Raw genomic sequence first — 17,423 nt, 5'->3', positions numbered from 1 at the left:
GTAATACGTCAGGATTACAGATGTCGGCAATATGCAGGATCGCAGCCAGGGGGTAAAGTGCCTCATTAGATTCCCAGTTTTAATTAGCAGATGTTTTTGTATAAAGCATCATAGGTTTGTATTTTTTTTTGGAGAAAGCTGGGTCAGCCAGTCTTTGAAGCAATTGGGGTTAAGGGTCTTGCTCAGGGGCCAATGCTGACATCACTCTGCTGACCCTGGGATTTGAACCAACAACCTTCTGATTACAGGCACAGCATCCTAACACTGCTTGTGAAAGGAAAGTTTGACTTATAACATTCAGATAAGAGTCATTGGTCATTGGTCCCCATGAGGTCCATGATGGTTCGTGTTCTTATCTCTTTGTCTCTGTCTGCACATAAGGTCGTGATGCCTCTTTGTTCTGGCGTCAGATGGGGGGGGCGGGGTGGGGGGTGACCCTGGGCTTACAGAAGTAGCAGCTGCTTGAGTGCCAGGGTGTTTGTGGCTCATACACCGTGATGAAGTTGTTTCAGTTGAGACGCTTGTAGAAATGAAAAATGCTGCAGATATACTCCTCTGGAGAGGGCGGCTTGGGAGGCATGAGGCCTGTGGGCTTGACCCACTGCATGATATGGATGGGCCCTGTTGATGGGGCCAGCGCACCTCACTGCATGGTATGGGTGTGCTTATGGTTATGGTGTGGATGTGGCTGAGGGCAGAGTGTGTGTGTGGTTGGGGTATGATGTGGGTGTGGTTATTGGTGTGGTGTGAGTGTGGCTGAGGTATGATGTGGGTGTAGTTATTGGTGTGGGTGTGGCTGGGGTATGATGTGGGTGTGGTTATGGTCATGGTGTGGGTGTGGCTGAGGGCAGGGTGTGGGTGTTGCTGGGGTATGATGTGGATGTAGTTATTGGTGTGGGTGTGGCTGGGGTATTATGTGGGTGTGGTTATGGTCATGGTATGGGTGTGGCTGAGGGCAGGGTGTGGGTGTGGCTGGGGTATGATGTGGGTGTAGTTATTGGTGTGGGTGTGGCTGGGGTATGATGTGGGTGTGGTTATGGTTGTGGTGTGGGTGTGGCTGAGGGCAGGGTGCGGGTGTGGCTGGGGTATGATGTGGGTGTGGGTATGGTTGTGGTGTGGGTGTGGCTGAGGGCAGGGTGTGGGTGTGGCTGGGGTATGATGTGGGGGTAGTTATTGGTGTGGGTGTTGCTGGGGTATGATGTGGGTGTGGGTATGGTTGTGGTGTGGGTGTGGCTGAGGGCAGGGTGTGGGTGTGGCTGGGGTATGATGTGGGTGTAGTTATTGGTGTGGGTGTGGCTGGGGTATGATGTGGGTGTAGTTATTGGTGTGGGTGTGGCTGGGGTATGATGTGGGTGTGGTTATGGTCATGGTGTGGGTGTGGCTGAGGGCAGGGTGTGGGTGTGGCTGGGGTATGATGTGGGTGTAGTTATTGGTGTGGGTGTTGCTGGGGTATGATGTGGGTGTAGTTATTGGTGTGGGTGTGGCTGGGGTATGATGTGGGTGTGGTTATGGTCATGGTATGGGTGTGGCTGAGGGCAGGGTGTGGGTGTGGCTGGGGTATGATGTGGGTGTAGTTATTGGTGTGGGTGTGGCTGGGGTATGATGTGGGTGTAGTTATTGGTGTGGGTGTGGCTGGGGTATGATGTGGGTGTGGTTATGGTTGTGGTGTGGGTGTGGCTGAGGGCAGGGTGTGGGTGTGGCTGGGGTATGATGTGGGTGTGGTTATGGTTGTGGTGTGGGTGTGGCTGAGGGCAGGGTGTGGGTGTGGCTGGGTTATGATGTGGGTGTAGTTATTGGTGTGGGTGTGGCTGGGATATGATGTGGGTGTGGTTATTGGTGTGGGTGTGGCTGGGTATGATGTGGGTGTGGTTATGGTTGTGGTGTGGGTGTGGCTGAGGGCAGGGTGTGGGTGTGGCTGGGGTATGATGTGGGTGTGGTCATGGCCATGGTGTTGGTGTAGCTGAGGGCAGGGTGTGGGTGTGGCTGGGGTATGATGTGGGTGTGGTTATGGTCGTGGTGTGGGTGTGGCTGAGGGCAGGCTGTGGGTGTGGCTGGGGTATGATGTGGGTGTGGCTATGAGTCTGACTGGGTATTTGATGTGGATGTTGCTCTGGGTTGACATGTGTGACTGAAGAGATGCAGCTTCAACACTAGACAGAAGGGGTCATGGCATCATACTCCTAATTATGGCCGTTTCCTAAAACTTCACAAAGCTGCTGATACTGATTTCTGTGTCGGGAAGATGTGCAGAGTCTGTTGCAGGCAAGATGCATGGCCGCCTGGGCCTGGCCTCCCAGCACTGTCTGCTCCCTTAGTATGAATTCTGTGATATAGCACAGGAACAGATGTCTGCATGGCTCTGATTTCCTGATCAATGCAGACAGTCTCCCTCATATGGTATGTGGTTTCTGGATTATATCTGTCACCAGTGTGAACATCATTGGTCTTTTGTGACAGTGGTTATGTGATAGCTATAAGATAACCTGAGTTGAAGTCCAGAATTTCACATTGATTCAGATGCTGTTTTGTTATTGTTGAACCGATTTAGCTGAAGTGTTTCACTTGACCCTGAACTGGCTTCCCGGTTTCAGTTCAATAAAGAAGTTACCCATGCTGCCTGCTTCAAGCACCTGGTCCAGGCCAACGTCCGCAACAAGAAGATCCTGAAGGACGCCATCCAGAAGATTGAGGCCAAGGGAACGACAAACTACAAGGAGGGCTTCAAGTACGCCTTCCAGCAGCTTTCAAACGTAATTCCTGCCTTTGTTATTTTCCCCCTCTGCAGTGAGATTCTTTCTGTGTCTTTATGCTGACTGTGACGGTGAGGTTGGTCAGGCAGTAAAGCTCAGTGCCAGAACATCTCAGATCAAACCTGGTGTCTGAGGCAGGAAATGAGGATCTTTTCACACAACTGTGTAGAGCAACGTGGCAAGGTGTAGCAGCACTTGAAAACTAAGTACGTACTTGGGTTGTCCAGTCAACATAAGGATGTCCTTGGTTTAATAGGTCACTCACAGAAATTTGGTGACGGAGACTGTCACATGCCAAACAGCCGGATATTTCAGACAGATGCATTGTGGTTAAATATCACCATCTGCTGGTTATAATGTGCATATCGCAAATGGCCTATTTCCTTGACACCAGTTACCTCTACAGTGTTCAGCTTCACTCTCTTGGCTCTCGTTTCTCCTAGCCAAACGTGACCCGTGCAAATTGCAACAAGGTCATCATGCTCTTCACCGATGGAGGAGAGGAGACAGCTCAGGAGATCTTCGACAAATACAATCGAGACAAGAAGGTGGGTGCACTGTGTGAGGAGCCCTGGGAGGGAGACGTCGCTCTCTTTGAAGCCTCCTGACAGCATCTTACATTAAGGAGACATTCAGACCAATAGTATGAGTAGATGATGCTACTCAGGATGGATATACTCATCATTCACATCTGACTATCTATCTGTCTGTCTCTCTCTCTCTCTCTCTCTCTCTCTCTATATATATATATATATATATATATATATATATATATAGAGAGAGAGAGAGAGAGAGCGGCTGTTTCAGGACTTTCGGATTAGATCCCAAACTTCATTTGCCGTCCGAGCACTTGTACTTTGTGCGGTGATGACAAAATTGTCTCTAATCTAATGTAATGTAAAAATCTTCCGTCAAAATTGACGTTTGTGAATACAGGCTTGTTTTCTATGAAGTCAACCACTCGCTCTGAGTCAGATATCAGATACTCTATCATCTTCTTGTCCTCCATCCAAACAGAGGAGACTTTGTTTTCCTGCCTGTTTGTTTCTGGGTTTCTCTTTTTGTCATGCCGCCCCCTGCTGGACCGTGTCAGCGGATACCGTTATACATTCGTTTGGGTTTATTTCTTTAATTTCTTGATTTTCACTATGGTGAAGTACAGAGAGAGCCGGGTGGGGGAGTTTCTCTTGGGGGGGGGGGTCTGTTTGTGCTCTTGGAGGGGTCAGCAGGGCTCAGCCTGACAGGGTGATTTCTCGAAACAGCTGTGGATTACTCCGCGGTCACAGGGAGCTAATGGGCTCCCCAAATTCCTTGCTTATTTTTTGAATTATTCTGGAAAGTCACTGATTTCATGATCACCACTTACTTAGGATTTTAATCAATAATAACTACAGGTTACAAGTGCCCCCTGCTGGTCAATTTTGGTACAGCAGAAATGTAATAAAATTTTCTTTTTCTTCCCCAGGTACGAATTTTCACCTTCTCAGTCGGGCAGCACAACTATGACAAACACCCCATTCAGCGGATGGCCTGTGACAACAAGGGTGAGGGTACACTGAGACACATGATGCACCTTCAGACCCACCAGCCAATCAGACGATCTCTGTAAAACACCCCACTAAGCTTGTCAGTGTACATCAGCGATTAGCATTCTAATCAAACACAAAATCAGTATTTTACATGGAAAACAGGAGATATGATGTAACGATGTGCAGACTGTGTAGGGAATATCACTCCAAATCATTGCCGTTTGTGCCTGACATTACTCTTACGAGATTTGTGTTGCTTTCGCGAAATTTTGCACTATAATCTCTGAAATATCTTTTCACATTCCAGGCTACTACTACGAGATCCCTTCCATCGGAGCCATTCGTATCAACACACAGGTGAACCGTTGCTCTTAGTATGGTAACATACTGACAGCCTGTTCCTGACCTCTGACCTTTGGCCTCTGACTTCTGGTTGCAGGAATACCTGGATGTTCTGGGCCGGCCCATGGTGCTGGCAGATAAGAAGGCCAAGCAGGTCCAGTGGACTAACGTCTACCTGGATGCACTGGTAGGAGAGCTCATCCGGTCATGAGAAAGCAGTCAGTGCCTGTCTTGGTACGGCTTTAATGAATGACATGTAGGTTTTGCAGCAGATGGCCATTAGCGTTTCTCTGGAGGAACACGGCATGTTTTTACAGTAATAGCAGCAGATCAGCAGCCAGGCTGCAGAAGGCCTTTGCCCTGCATGTCAGTGCTGTGGTCTTACTGGAAAAGGCGCTGAAGCGAGTGACCTGTGGCACTCGGCCCGTCTGCAGCCGGCCTGGGACCTCGAACTTTGGATGCAGCTTCCAGGCAGCTGGCAGGGCTTTCGGCAGTTTTTGTTCTGATAAAACAGCACGTTGGTCTCAGATGTTAGGGTTCACTGTAGATTATCTCCTGGAGGGGCTGCGGTTTCCTTATTGTATGGTTACTCCTTTTGTGTGTGATTCTGATATCCTGCTTTGCCAGGAACTGGGCCTGGTCATCACAGGTACGCTGCCAGTCTTCAACAAGACCCTGTCAGGAAACAAAAAGGTATTTCCCACGTCAGCAGGAACAGAGTTACCAAGCCTGGTGTTTGTTCCAACAGTAGATGAAAACTCACAGCAGAACAGTGATGTTTGTTCAGTGAAACTCAATAAAAATAAGCTTGTAAATGTAATTCAACTGTTGAACTTGGAAGTAAAATAAATGAGGTTCAGCAGAAATATATATTCCTGTTATTAGTAACATCACCCGGCTCTCTGGCACAGAGTAACTGCACATAAATCTCTGTGTTTACATGAAGCAAAATGCGTATGTGCCGTCTAAGCTGAAGTTGTGCAGTCGCTGGCATGCTGTGGTGACTCTGTGCTCAGCTCTGCCCCCTGTCTGCCCAAAACGGCAGAACCAGCTGATCCTGGGAGTGATGGCAGTTGACGTCTCCCTTGAAGACATCAAGAGGCTGACCCCACACTTCACCGTAAGAGCCTGCGCACATGCGTGTACCCCCTCGGTCATGCTGTGTGACACCTGACAGTGGACACGGGGAAAGCGTTCAACCGCATGCTTGTGATTCACACAAAAAGACAGCAGAATGGTGTATTGGCTCTGCAGAGAGGCTCGGTCGTGTGTCAGTAGACAGGAGGCCTGGCCCGGGGCTGCGGTGCTCAGTGAGTATTTTAACAGCAACGCTCCCTCTTGTTCAGGCACACGGCGACAGGAAGCAGGAACGAGGAAAGTAAGAAAAGATCCGCACTCGGCAGCAGCTGCTGTGTGGCCTTTATTTCTCATCCATGGGCGATTGTAATCTGCACTCGTCCAGCCTCCTAAAGCACTTCCAGATGCGAGGAGGCTTGTTTTCTCTGTTCGGAGTCACTGCAGCTAATTCATGGGGAAGTGACGTGTCTCAGGATCGCTGCCCCCGCCTGGCCCCCAGGGGGGGTGCACCCGCATGATAGCTGCATCACTCACCCTCACTCTCTCTCTCTCTCTCTCTCTCACCCCCCCCCACCCCAAGATTGGCCCCAATGGATACTATTTTGCAATCGACCCCAATGGCTACGTGCTGCTCCACCCCAATCTTCAGCCAAAGGTATGTTTTCCTCTTAAACATTCTCCAGGTCCCAAAGAACCGCAGCTCCGCCATCTAGGGGCTTTAGAAAAGGTCCCTGCGTTTGTCTCCAGGGCTCCGGTCAGGCCCCCTACGTTTCTGCAGAGGAGCATTGAACTCCAGAAGGAGTTGGGGGGGGGGGGGTCGGCTGTTTTCTAACTTCCCAGAGAAGGTGTGGCTCTTCCCGCCGGCAGGCGTGTGTGGTCTGCCAGCTGAGATCAGCTGAGGCCCTGCAGCCTGCGTGGGATTGATGTGATGCTGGGGCAGGATGCTTCAGTCCCTTAAGATGTGAGGCACGAAGCATTACCCCCCCCCTCAGCGGTGCAGTGCTTCTTCATTAGCGGCGAAGAGCCTGGCAGAGGGGAGAGGCCTATGTGCTATCGAGCCAGTCAGGAGGCTGCTCCTGCCTCCTGGTGCCCAGATATACCCACTGGCCACCAGAAGGGGTCAGAGAAGCTGTTTTGGACCATGATGCTGTCATTTTATATGCGAGCTGGCAGCAGGTGCATCTCCTCAGTGTGACGTCATGGTGTGGATTAGGGGTGGGGGGGAGGGCTGCAGAAAGGCCAGGCAGAGGCGACAGCGAGCTCACGCACGTGGAGGGTGGTGAGGGAATCATGATGATACGCAGGATGATGTTATCATGTGGTGTTTATCTAACTTGCTGATACTGGTCATTTCTCTAGTATTCGATCATTGCATTTCAGTCATTTGGGCGATGGCCGTCCTGATAAGGCACATGCCTGGGTGGGTGAAGTCAGGCTGTGAGTGTGGTCCTTTGAGACTGACAGGAAGTGACACGGCAGAGATAATGCAGCGTTTCCTGTAACTGGGGTAATGATGGTAGGTCAGGCATGGATCCCCCAGTCGTAGTCCGGCCTGCAGCTTCACGCAATGTCTGCATACCGCGCCCTGATTATTTTAACACACTGAAAGCGAATACACTTGGAAACTTTTAACCTTTCAATTAATTTAGAAGATTTGAGGGCTCTAGACATGATTTATGTTTTGCTACATGTTTTCATCTGCATCTCCAGCCCTGTATAATTTTCCATCTATTTTTGTAATTTATCTCTCCCGTTAATCGCAATTCTCAAATGCATGAGGCAGTATCCTGCTGGTTAAAGATATAAATGAGCTGGGAAATCACTTATACCAAAATATCACAATGAAATAAAGGGAAAATTCACCCCAAATGTATTTTGTTGAAATTTTACACAGAGATTTTCCACCTGTCAAGGAATGAACGAACAATATATTATGTGCAGGATTTTAATGAAAATAAATGAAATGACTAAACTAAATAATGTACAAGCAGGGTAACTTCTGACGGTTTATTTATTCAGTTTCCTGTCTGAAAAATAATTTAGCCTTTGAACTAGAATGTTGAAGATAATATATGACTTGGTGAACTTGCTCTGTGCCCTTTTTTTCCCCTGTGGCCCTGCGATGGATGGATTGATGTAATTTAATTGCCTGTGTTCCTGTTCACTGCCCCTAAATCCCCTCCCCTTCCTGTCCTGTGTCCCTGTTCACTGCCCCTAAATCCCCTTCCCTTCCTGTCCTGTCCCTGTTCACTGCCCCTAAATCCTCTCCCCTTCCTGTCCTGTGGCCCTGTTCACTGCCCCTAAATCCCCTCCCCTTCCTGTCCTGTGGCCCTGTTCACTGCCCCTAAATCCCCTCCCCTTCCTGTCCTGTGTTCCTGTTCACTGCCCCTAAATCCCCTCCCCTTCCTGTCCTGCGGCCCTGTTCACTGCCCCTAAATCCCCTCCCCTTCCTGTCCTGTGGCCCTGTTCACTGCCCCTAAATCCCCTCCCCTTCCTGTCCTGTGGCCCTGTTTACTGCCCCTAAATCCCCTCCCCTTCCTGTCCTGCGGCCCTGTTCACTGCCCCTAAATCCTCTCCCCTTCCTGTCCTGTGGCCCTGTTCACTGCCCCTAAATCCCCTCCCCTTCCTGTCCTGTGGCCCTGTTCACTGCCCCTAAATCCCCTCCCCTTCCTGTCCTGTGGCCCTGTTTACTGCCCCTAAATCCCCTCCCCTTCCTGTCCTGCGGCCCTGTTCACTGCCCCTAAATCCTCTCCCCTTCCTGTCCTGTGGCCCTGTTCACTGCCCCTAAATCCCCTCCCCTTCCTGTCCTGCGGCCCTGTTTACTGCCCCTAAATCCTCTCCCCTTCCTGTCCTGTGGCCCTGTTTACTGCCCCTAAATCCCCTCCCCTTCCTGTCCTGTGGCCCTGTTCACTGCCCCTAAATCCCCTCCCCTTCCTGTCCTGTGGCCCCGCCTGAGTGTATCGTCGCCTTGTCTATGCTGCACGTGAACATCGTCTGATTTGCACCTCGTCCCGTAGCCCATCTTACAATGTGTGATGTGAGCCCCCCCCCCCGCTTCATGATGACCACTGCCCCCCCCCCCCCCACCACCCGAAATGAATTACTACACGGACAGGCTGTCAATGAGGTTGGCCGGCTTTTCTAAGAACAGGTCGGAGGTGAGGGTCAGGCCCCGGGACATGCCGGGCTGTTAATAAGGGCCAGATGCAGACAGGCATCCCCTGACTCTCCGGCTGGTGGCGGGTTCGAGCCCCATGACTCACTGGGCAGCACTGAGATCAACAGGAAGCTGTCAGACTGGGGAACAATGCAATACAGACTCTTCCACAGTGAAACCAAGCATTATACATCATAATGTAATCGTATAATAGTATAATCAAAACCAACAAATCACCATATCATACCTGTTTCTATGAAAATAGGACGTTTCCCTAATAGCCTTAAAAAGTACATTTTCAGTTCCTGCCATGTCAGTTGTACATTTAAGTAACAGTGTAATGTATGCATTCAGCTGGTTGCTGTCTCAGTTGTTTGTTCACCTGTAGGGAGTGGGTTCCTGGTTATCTAGACCCGAAAGCTTCTGGCTGTCACTTTAATGCACAATGATCTGTCGATGTTTGTGCCTCCCCAGAACCTGAAATTTCAGGAACCTGTTACCCTTGATTTTCTGGACATCGAACTGGAGAACAACTTCAAAGTGCAGGTAGGCTAGCTTCCCCGCAGGACGTGAAGCCATGCTTCACCCCTCTGCTCACGGTCCTCGTCTCCAAGATGACAGATTACTGTCAGCCTTTGCCCCCCCTGGTGGACCGTGTGGAGCGCTGTCCCTCTGATCTTAGTCGTGCAGGAAACCCGGGGTGGTTTCACTGTCGTAGGAATGTAACTCAGGCAGGTAAAGGTATTAACCATTTTCAATCACCTGCTGTTCTGTCCAGCAGCATCTTTGCGACAGACACACACACACACACTCACACACAGGTTTGCAATTATATCTTTGTGGTGACTCTCCATTCATTTTTATGGGGATAACTCTAATCCCGACATGACGACCTTAACCCCCACCCAGCCCTAACCTTCACCATCAGTAACTAGATAAAATACGAGACTTTAGGCATTTTTAGTTTTTTGATTCAGTCACAGATATTTGTGGGAACCTGAAAAATTGTGCACACAATGTCAAAATAACAGGTTTTTATTACATTGTGGGGGACATTTGGTCCCCCAATCCTGCACAGTGACAGTGTACACATCCTGAAGATATCAGTGAATCCTCTGTGTTCACTGCTGATTGGCAGACAGTGGGTGTCTGACTGTTCCCCATGCAGGATCTGCAGTGCCTAACGGACCGGCTTGGATGTAAATCAGTGTGTATAACTGCTCTCAGCTGTAACTGTACAGGATTTTCCCAATGGGCGAGTTGCCGTGATTTTCAAACACAAACTTTTTGGGGTGTATGACGGTGTGACCTCTTCTATCTTATCTTGGACTTTAGATCAGGTCGAAAATGATTAATGGCTCCCCTGGGCAACAGAAGATGGAAACTCTGGTGATATCCCAAGACAAGGTTGGTTATCAAGGACCGCCTGGCATTTCCGTGCCTGGAAGCTTCTCCCGGAGCTTCTCCTGCACTTGACCTTAGAGGGACATGGAAAGGAAGGGGTGCCAGTCTCAGTGGGCTACAGTACCATGCTTCCATTCATTTATGGACTGTCTCTAAAAATGACTGCTTGTCTTTGTGTGGCTTTGTGATTGTGTCTTTGGCAGAGGTACATTGACAAAGGTGTCAGGACGTACACCTGGACCCCAGTGAAGAGCACTGACTACAGGTACCTTCATGCTGTCCCCGGCGAGGCCACTGCAGCCATTTGGACACCAGGCTCTCCACAGTCTCCGTTTGTAATACATGCTATTCCAAGCTGTTTCGCATTTGGGCCAGCAGGCGTCCACACTGTCATCCAGTGCCGGCGGATACCTGTTTGAGCCAGTCTCGCACCCTGTGGGGTGTGAAAAACAGAGATAAACTAAGTTTGACTGATCCTCCAGCACTGGATGCTCCTGCAATTTTCACTCTCATTCTCTCTCCCACAGAATAGTAGAACATCTCTGAGAGTGATGTAGTGTTTTGAGAGCCTGTCAGCTCTTCCTGCTTTCTGCATGTCAGCTGTGTCCTTCTTGGGGGCGCAGTATTGATGACCTCCCTGCTGATGAGTGTGGGGTGTGACACGGCAGCTCCTCATGCGTCTGTGTTGTCTTTTGCCAAACCCAGTGCTCTCATTAGTCATTTCCTGTCGCTCTACCCTGACATGCACCACAACACGAACCCCAGAAAGCACTAAATTCAAGACTTTTATTGGATGCAGAATGATGACGAATGCTAGTCCTGGCTGCCTTCTGACTCGTGGGGGGGTGCCGTCTGACAGGGGTGGGGGCATAGAGATGTTTCAGGTGTTGTCACTGCTGTTCTCTCTCGTTCTGCACTTCGTGCCAGTAGTTCCGGCAATTTGTTTCAGTGCATTTACTGACGTTAATGTGAAAACTCAATGGTTGCATGATCATCGTGTTTTTGCAAGTTCTAACAGCGGGATCTGTGCTTTCAGCTTGGCCCTGGTTCTGCCGGATTACAGTCTGAATTACATCCAGGCCCAGATTGGAGACACAATCGAGGAAGCCGTGTGTGAGTATGGCGAGGAGATTAGGAAGGCACTGCACCAACACACCTTTTGCACTGTGAGGCGCTAATGCTGACTTACAGTGAGATCACACCCCGCGGTTTCTGGAAGGTTCTTTCAGCCGTACCAATCCCATCCTTCAGTTGTGGTTCTCTGCAGTCCCTAGCCTATGCACCGAGCCCTGCCTCATGCAAATTGTGCGCAAGAAATGCGGGGGGGTGATGCATCCTGGTTAACAGGGAACGTTCTTAGAACTTCAACCAATGTTATGTGATGGTCTTCTCAAAGTTGGCAGAGAATGTTTTACCATAATGTTAATTGAATGTTGTTTCCACGTTTTACGTTTTGACAAAGGGTCTGTCGATGTCAGACCGATAACATTTTTATCTCAACATGTTATTAATAAAAATATTGTTGAAAAATATTAGTTTATAATAAAATACTATTTTATAGCAGTGCTATGGTGGTTTAGTTGTTAGCACTGTTGCCTCACACCTCTGGGACTTGGGTTCAAGTCTCTGCCATGGCTGTGTGGAGTTCTCCCCGTGTTGTCGTGGGGTTTTGTTCGGGTGCTCCGGGTCCCCCCACAGTCCAAACACATGTTGAGGTTCATTGGAGTAACCAAGTTGGCAATAGGGGTGCCTGTGTGAGTGACTGGTGTGTGAGTATGCCCTGTGGTGGGTTGGCATGTGTCCTGTGATGGGTTGGCACCCCATCCTAAGTCGTTCCTTGCCTTGCATATGTGAGTGACTGGTGTGTGAGTGTGCCCTGTGAAAGGTTGGCACCCTGCCCTGGGTTGTTCCCTGCCCTGTGCCTGTAACCTCTGAGATATGTTCTGGACCCAGATGACTAAGCATGTTCAGAAAATGGATGGAATGGTGAATAGTGCTATATGTGCTTACTGCAAATGCACCATCCAGTGCAACATGACAGTGTTACCTGTGACCCATTTTCATACAGTATCATAGTTGTAACATTAAGTAAATGTTCCTAGGATTAAAGGTTGTCAGTGGGAATGAGTCTCTCATATTAAATATTTAATTGCCACTCATTTTATCTTTCCTCCTCTGTCTTTCTGTTTGTCCCCCTCTTTTTCTGCACTCTTTTTGTCAACTGGACCCCCTCAGCATGGACAGGCAAGTATAACCTCCGTGGTTGATGTTTCCCATTCCCCTTTCTGGTGTGTTTGGATGCAGCTGTTTGGCCTCCAGATCTCTAGGTGGCGCTGCATGCACTCACCGTTTAGTTAAGCCAGGGGAGGGGGGGGGGGGTTTGTTCCGGTGGTATGGTGGGCTTAGCACGCGATGCAGCTGTCTCTCAGAGGCCTCTGGGGTAGCGGTTAGCTGCAGGGCCAGTATGACTAACTTTTATTTGCCCATAAAGCTGGTGCTGTTTGTTGGTTTAACGCACGGTCACACCATCTGCCCAGCACCATCTCCACGCTCACCGTGGGCTGTGGCTTGGGCTTCTGTGCCAGAAAGCCAGAAGGGATCATGCCATTGTTTGGATGCAGAGTCTTTGGAGGAGAAAGCGAATATTACTAGGAACAGCGCCTATGAATCATGGCTTATCTTACAAAGGCACGGGAATGAGTGTAATGAGATCAAACTCATTCAGGGTAATGAGTTTACAGGATTTCACTGAATCAGTGTTTGTTTGTCTGTCTTTTTCATTTTTTAATTACGGTTTATCACGACATTTGAACATAATGGATGCGGTTATGCAACAGTTTAACGTAACATTTTAATATATCACTTTAATGTAACACTTTAAAATGATTAGGTGAATAATGTAGCGCTTTAATTTAATGCTTGAACATAACCCTTTAATGCAGTGCGTTAATGTAACATGACGATTTAACATAACACTTTAATGTAATGAATATAGCGGCTGACATAACAGACAGCTATTTTTAATAGTATTATTATAATAGCATTGGTGATGCTGTGGATGACAGTGCTGCTTCGCACCTCTGGGTTTGCATGGTCTCCCCATGTCTCCGTGGACTTTTCTCCAGGTACTGTGGTTCCCCCCACAGCCCAAAAACATGCTGAGGTGAACTGGGGTTACCCAGTCACTCGTGTGAGTGAATGGTGTGTGTGTCCCGCGATGGGTTGGCGCCCCATCCTGGGATGTTCCCTGCCTTGCGCCCATAGGCTCCGGACCCCCCACAACCCTGAATAGGACAAGTGGATGGTCTTATACCACATTTAATGATACTAAGGAGTGCTTTGTGTGTCATTTGTGCTTGTGGGCTGCTATCTTGTCATCTATATGTGTATTAAATGTTCATCATATAAAGTCTGGTCTTTGTGTTGTATCGTGTTTCTCTGTATGTGTGTATTCATGTGGGATCGGCCTCCAGTAAAACCATCATTTCGGCGACATATAGATTGTTGATAAATGGTCCCCAGGTCTCTTCAAAGTTATAGTTTTTCCAACAAGATGTTTTCTGTGAAAGAGTTTGATTGTTGTGTAATGTTTAGTGGAGCATGTCTTCCAGTTTTTAAGGAGAATATTCTTGGCAGCAGTTAGTGGAACCAGTGAAGTGCTCGATTTGGGGATAGTGGATGTAATTGTAGCAGAATGATCAGTGGTCAGTCATTGCTTTTCAGGAAGGTTGAGTGGGTGTTCTTGGCCAGATGGCACGTTGGCAGTTTTCTGCTGTGAACTCATGTGCTGTTAATCCCGTCTTACTCATTTACACTCGTGTAAGTGGCTCTATGATCTACCTTCATATATTCACATTTTTAGTTATTGGAAACATCATTTTATGGAGTTGTGTCCCGAAATTGTTTTTGTAAGAAGCTGCTTGATTCTTTGCCCGCTTTTCAGTTTGAGGGGCTCATCCTGTTCATTTTTAATATCTTGGAGATCGGTTTGTTAGTGGCTATTTGCATATTCATTGCTATTAATGAGGCTGGCTGTAGATTCTCCTGTTTTGTCTTGAGTTTAGAATGAAGTACAGGCTATTTGTGTGTTTTTGTTTCGCTTATTATTATTCTATTGTAGTTTGCTTTGAGTTATACAAAGTTATGACACTTTTAATCAGTGTAATAACTCTGTACCAGCTCTATGAATTAGTCTTTGAACATATTTTGGGTAGCATTTTACTTGAGGCAGCACAAGTTAAATGTATTAATTAACCACAAACTATAAACCCAGCCGGTGATTCTCTCAGACAGAGTTCAGCTTTGGACATTCTGCACCCCGCAGGTCACTGGGAGTGACAGGAATTACAGCCGATGCCAGGTGTCATGATGCGTAACAGTAAGGCGTCTCAGTAACCTTGTATATTCATAACAGCTTTCAGTTTTCAAGAACAATTGAGGTCCAGATGAACATTGTACTTCTAATTGTATTTTTTCATTCTGAATATTTTCCATTAGTCTTTAAGAGATGCTGCAGAATTTTTGAAGCAGAATTATTCTTTAGCTGCGCTAAGTCAAGTATTGAAAATCAGGTCATTCTCTGTTCTGTTGCTAATTCTGCATGACACTGTTGGTTTGGGTGAATCCATTTAATTCATTTTATGTCAGATACACATATATATCATAAAATACATGCATTTAATTAATCCTCCTCGACTTTCATTCTTATGCAGAGTGGACAGTCTAATCCCGGGGTGTTTATTTGGCAATAAAATTTAAATATTACTGCATTTAAACAATTAGTAGTTGGTTGCATTGGGTTTACTGGGAAAGTAGTTAACTTTGTTGGTGTTCTGTTGATTATGGAGATGTTCAGGTTTATCTTCTGCTGTTTTGGTTAAGTTAAGGTGGAAGACATCAGATTATTTTGAAGAAAAATTGAAGCCTCAGTATTCAGTATTAACTGTGAACAGATGATGAGATGGTACACCTCCATATTCCACTGGTGTTCATTAAATGTGAGGATTTTTGATTTTGACCAGTTACTGGAATAGTTTGATATTATATTTTGTATAAGTTGACTGGCTGTCAGTAACGATTTCGATGGCTCTGACAGGGGCCTATCATTTGCATAAAGACTGACGCTGTGGTGTCTCTTGCTGAATACCTTTGATGCTTTGCTTTTGTCGATTTTCCCCCTGAAAAGCAGAGGACAGTAGTGGTGAGAGTTGGCTTTACTTTCCGTCCCCCTAGATAACGTGAAACACTCTGCATGAGAGACCCCGGCTCGTTTCTGGCTTTTTGATTTGAGATGTTCTCTAAGTTTGAAGGCCTGAATGTGCTGTTTAATGGTTGCCCCGTCTTTGACCGACAATGTTGCTCTTCTTCATGACATGAACTGAAGGGGGGGGGGGGGGACACTGATTTACACTGTCAGTATCCGGGGAATCTGCTCAGGGGGTCACTGGGATTGTAGCTGGTGTTTTCACATGTGCTCGCAGCTCTAAGAGATTGGGGGGGGGGGGGGGGGGCATTCACTTGTGTGTTCAAAGACATTCTTGAACATCAGGCGGAGAAAGAGAATTCTTAAAAACACCTGGATGTCCCTAAAAAGGGTTAATATGAAGACCATATGAGTACAGCCCCCCCCCCCCAGGAATTATTACTGCCATTTGACAAAAAGCTTGTCTTAGTAAGTCACACAGGGGGTGCTGTGACGCAGTCCTGTCAGCACTCCGGCGTGTGCCTGGCCCTCAATGATGGATTCTTACTGCACTTTTTAAACTTTTAAAACATGAAAGGCAGATATCGATTCAGGCCTTAAATTTTATTTAAGGGCTAGAGCAGAACATTAAGGCTTTGCTGGATTTTATTGGCTTAAAAACAAAGGAATATGAACAGGCTCTTCACTGGTAAATAACGCTGGTCCCAGAGCCAAGGTCCCGAGTAACTGTGAGCCTTGAAAGCAGAGCCTCACTGGAGGTCTATTTTCACACCAGGCTGACGGGATTCACTGCTGTCTACAAATACCTGATTTGTTTTTTTCCCATTAACTGAATTTATTGTGTAAATCAGCATTCAAATTAACCATTTATAAGCCTGCTACTGGATTCATTAAGAGAAGTTTACGTAAATGGTTGCTGTTTGATCCCCTTGTGATCTTACCTTTCTTTTCTTCCTCTCCTCTGCCTCCAATCGCTCATGGACTTCCACGTTAGGAGGAAACGGTGAGTGGTAACCCAAACCCAAACCCCACTGAGCAGTTCCTTACAGTCCTGCATGCTTCACCAATCCCTAACCCCAAACACACCACCCGCCTGCCGTCCTCACGTGCCAAATCTGCCCCAGACGAAGGTCCCGTGTGAAAGGTCGGCCGGGGAAGGCACCATCTGCCTTCCTGACACTGACTGTGACCGGGGGGGGCGGGCTTCCACGTCCTGAGTGCCGAGGTGTTGCCATGGCGTTGGTGATTGGTGCATCCTGTATCTGTTAGCGACTGTCACAGAGGGCGTAATGCTGCCAGTCACAGATGCACTGAGAATGTGGCAGATTAGTCTGTGAAATGACAAGCAGGGCTCCACTGGAATGTTCTAGAATAAGAGAGATTCCATCCAAATACAAACTGAGTGTGTACATTTTGTCACCGGTTTTATAGCTGACATACACTGAATAAACTGAAACAGCTTAAAGTTACACATATTTTACGAAGATGATGGACAGGCAGCTGCCAGCACAAGTATATGAGAATATCACATTTTATCGAGTCTTTTGTATTGAGAAGTGAGACAGCAGGGTGGCAGCTATTGCCAGTTATTCTCCAATGGACGGGGCTTGTGGTCTCACCTCCGTTCTCGCCGGCGCTGCCCGTCACCGGCGTGAACGCCGGATCCTGTGGGCCAGAAGCAGCCGGTTCTCACGGTCCTCTCTTCTTCCTTGCAGTCACGGAGACCATGGATATCTCTGAGGAATTCGGGTACACGCTCATCGCCCCCAGGTGAGACTGTCCTCCGTGGGCCTACGCCTGGACCAGGCAGCCCAGCCTGCCAGGTGCACTTTCTGCATTGTGTCTGAAGCAAGCCCTGGTTTCAGAACCCCCCCAGACGATGACCATGGGGCCATACATCAGGTTTACCTGGGCAGGACGCCCTCTTCTGTCAGTTCACTTTAAGTTTTATCTAGGGCTTG

General features: G+C 48.0%; 1 protein-coding gene across 1 annotated transcript in view; it reads left to right on the top strand.

The window, feature by feature from the left end:
• LOC125738686 (voltage-dependent calcium channel subunit alpha-2/delta-1-like) overlaps positions 1-17,423 on the top strand; it is a 70,839-nt gene that overhangs the window by 35,420 nt on the left and 17,996 nt on the right. The window contains exons 11-24 of the mRNA XM_049007885.1: positions 2,592-2,750; positions 3,194-3,298; positions 4,216-4,294; positions 4,587-4,636; positions 4,719-4,808; positions 5,249-5,314; positions 5,667-5,741; positions 6,279-6,353; positions 9,330-9,401; positions 10,191-10,262; positions 10,463-10,524; positions 11,296-11,425; positions 16,405-16,465; positions 17,178-17,232. Coding sequence (XP_048863842.1) covers positions 2,592-2,750; positions 3,194-3,298; positions 4,216-4,294; positions 4,587-4,636; positions 4,719-4,808; positions 5,249-5,314; positions 5,667-5,741; positions 6,279-6,353; positions 9,330-9,401; positions 10,191-10,262; positions 10,463-10,524; positions 11,296-11,425; positions 16,405-16,465; positions 17,178-17,232 — 1,151 coding nt within the window. The remainder of the gene's footprint in view (positions 1-2,591; positions 2,751-3,193; positions 3,299-4,215; positions 4,295-4,586; positions 4,637-4,718; positions 4,809-5,248; positions 5,315-5,666; positions 5,742-6,278; positions 6,354-9,329; positions 9,402-10,190; positions 10,263-10,462; positions 10,525-11,295; positions 11,426-16,404; positions 16,466-17,177; positions 17,233-17,423) is intronic.

This window comes from Brienomyrus brachyistius, chromosome 3, assembly GCF_023856365.1.
Source record: "Brienomyrus brachyistius isolate T26 chromosome 3, BBRACH_0.4, whole genome shotgun sequence".
In the NCBI taxonomy this organism is placed as follows: domain Eukaryota; kingdom Metazoa; phylum Chordata; class Actinopteri; order Osteoglossiformes; family Mormyridae; genus Brienomyrus; species Brienomyrus brachyistius.
Note: the sequence above shows the minus strand (reverse complement) of the source record. Positions and strands in the feature narration are given on the sequence as shown.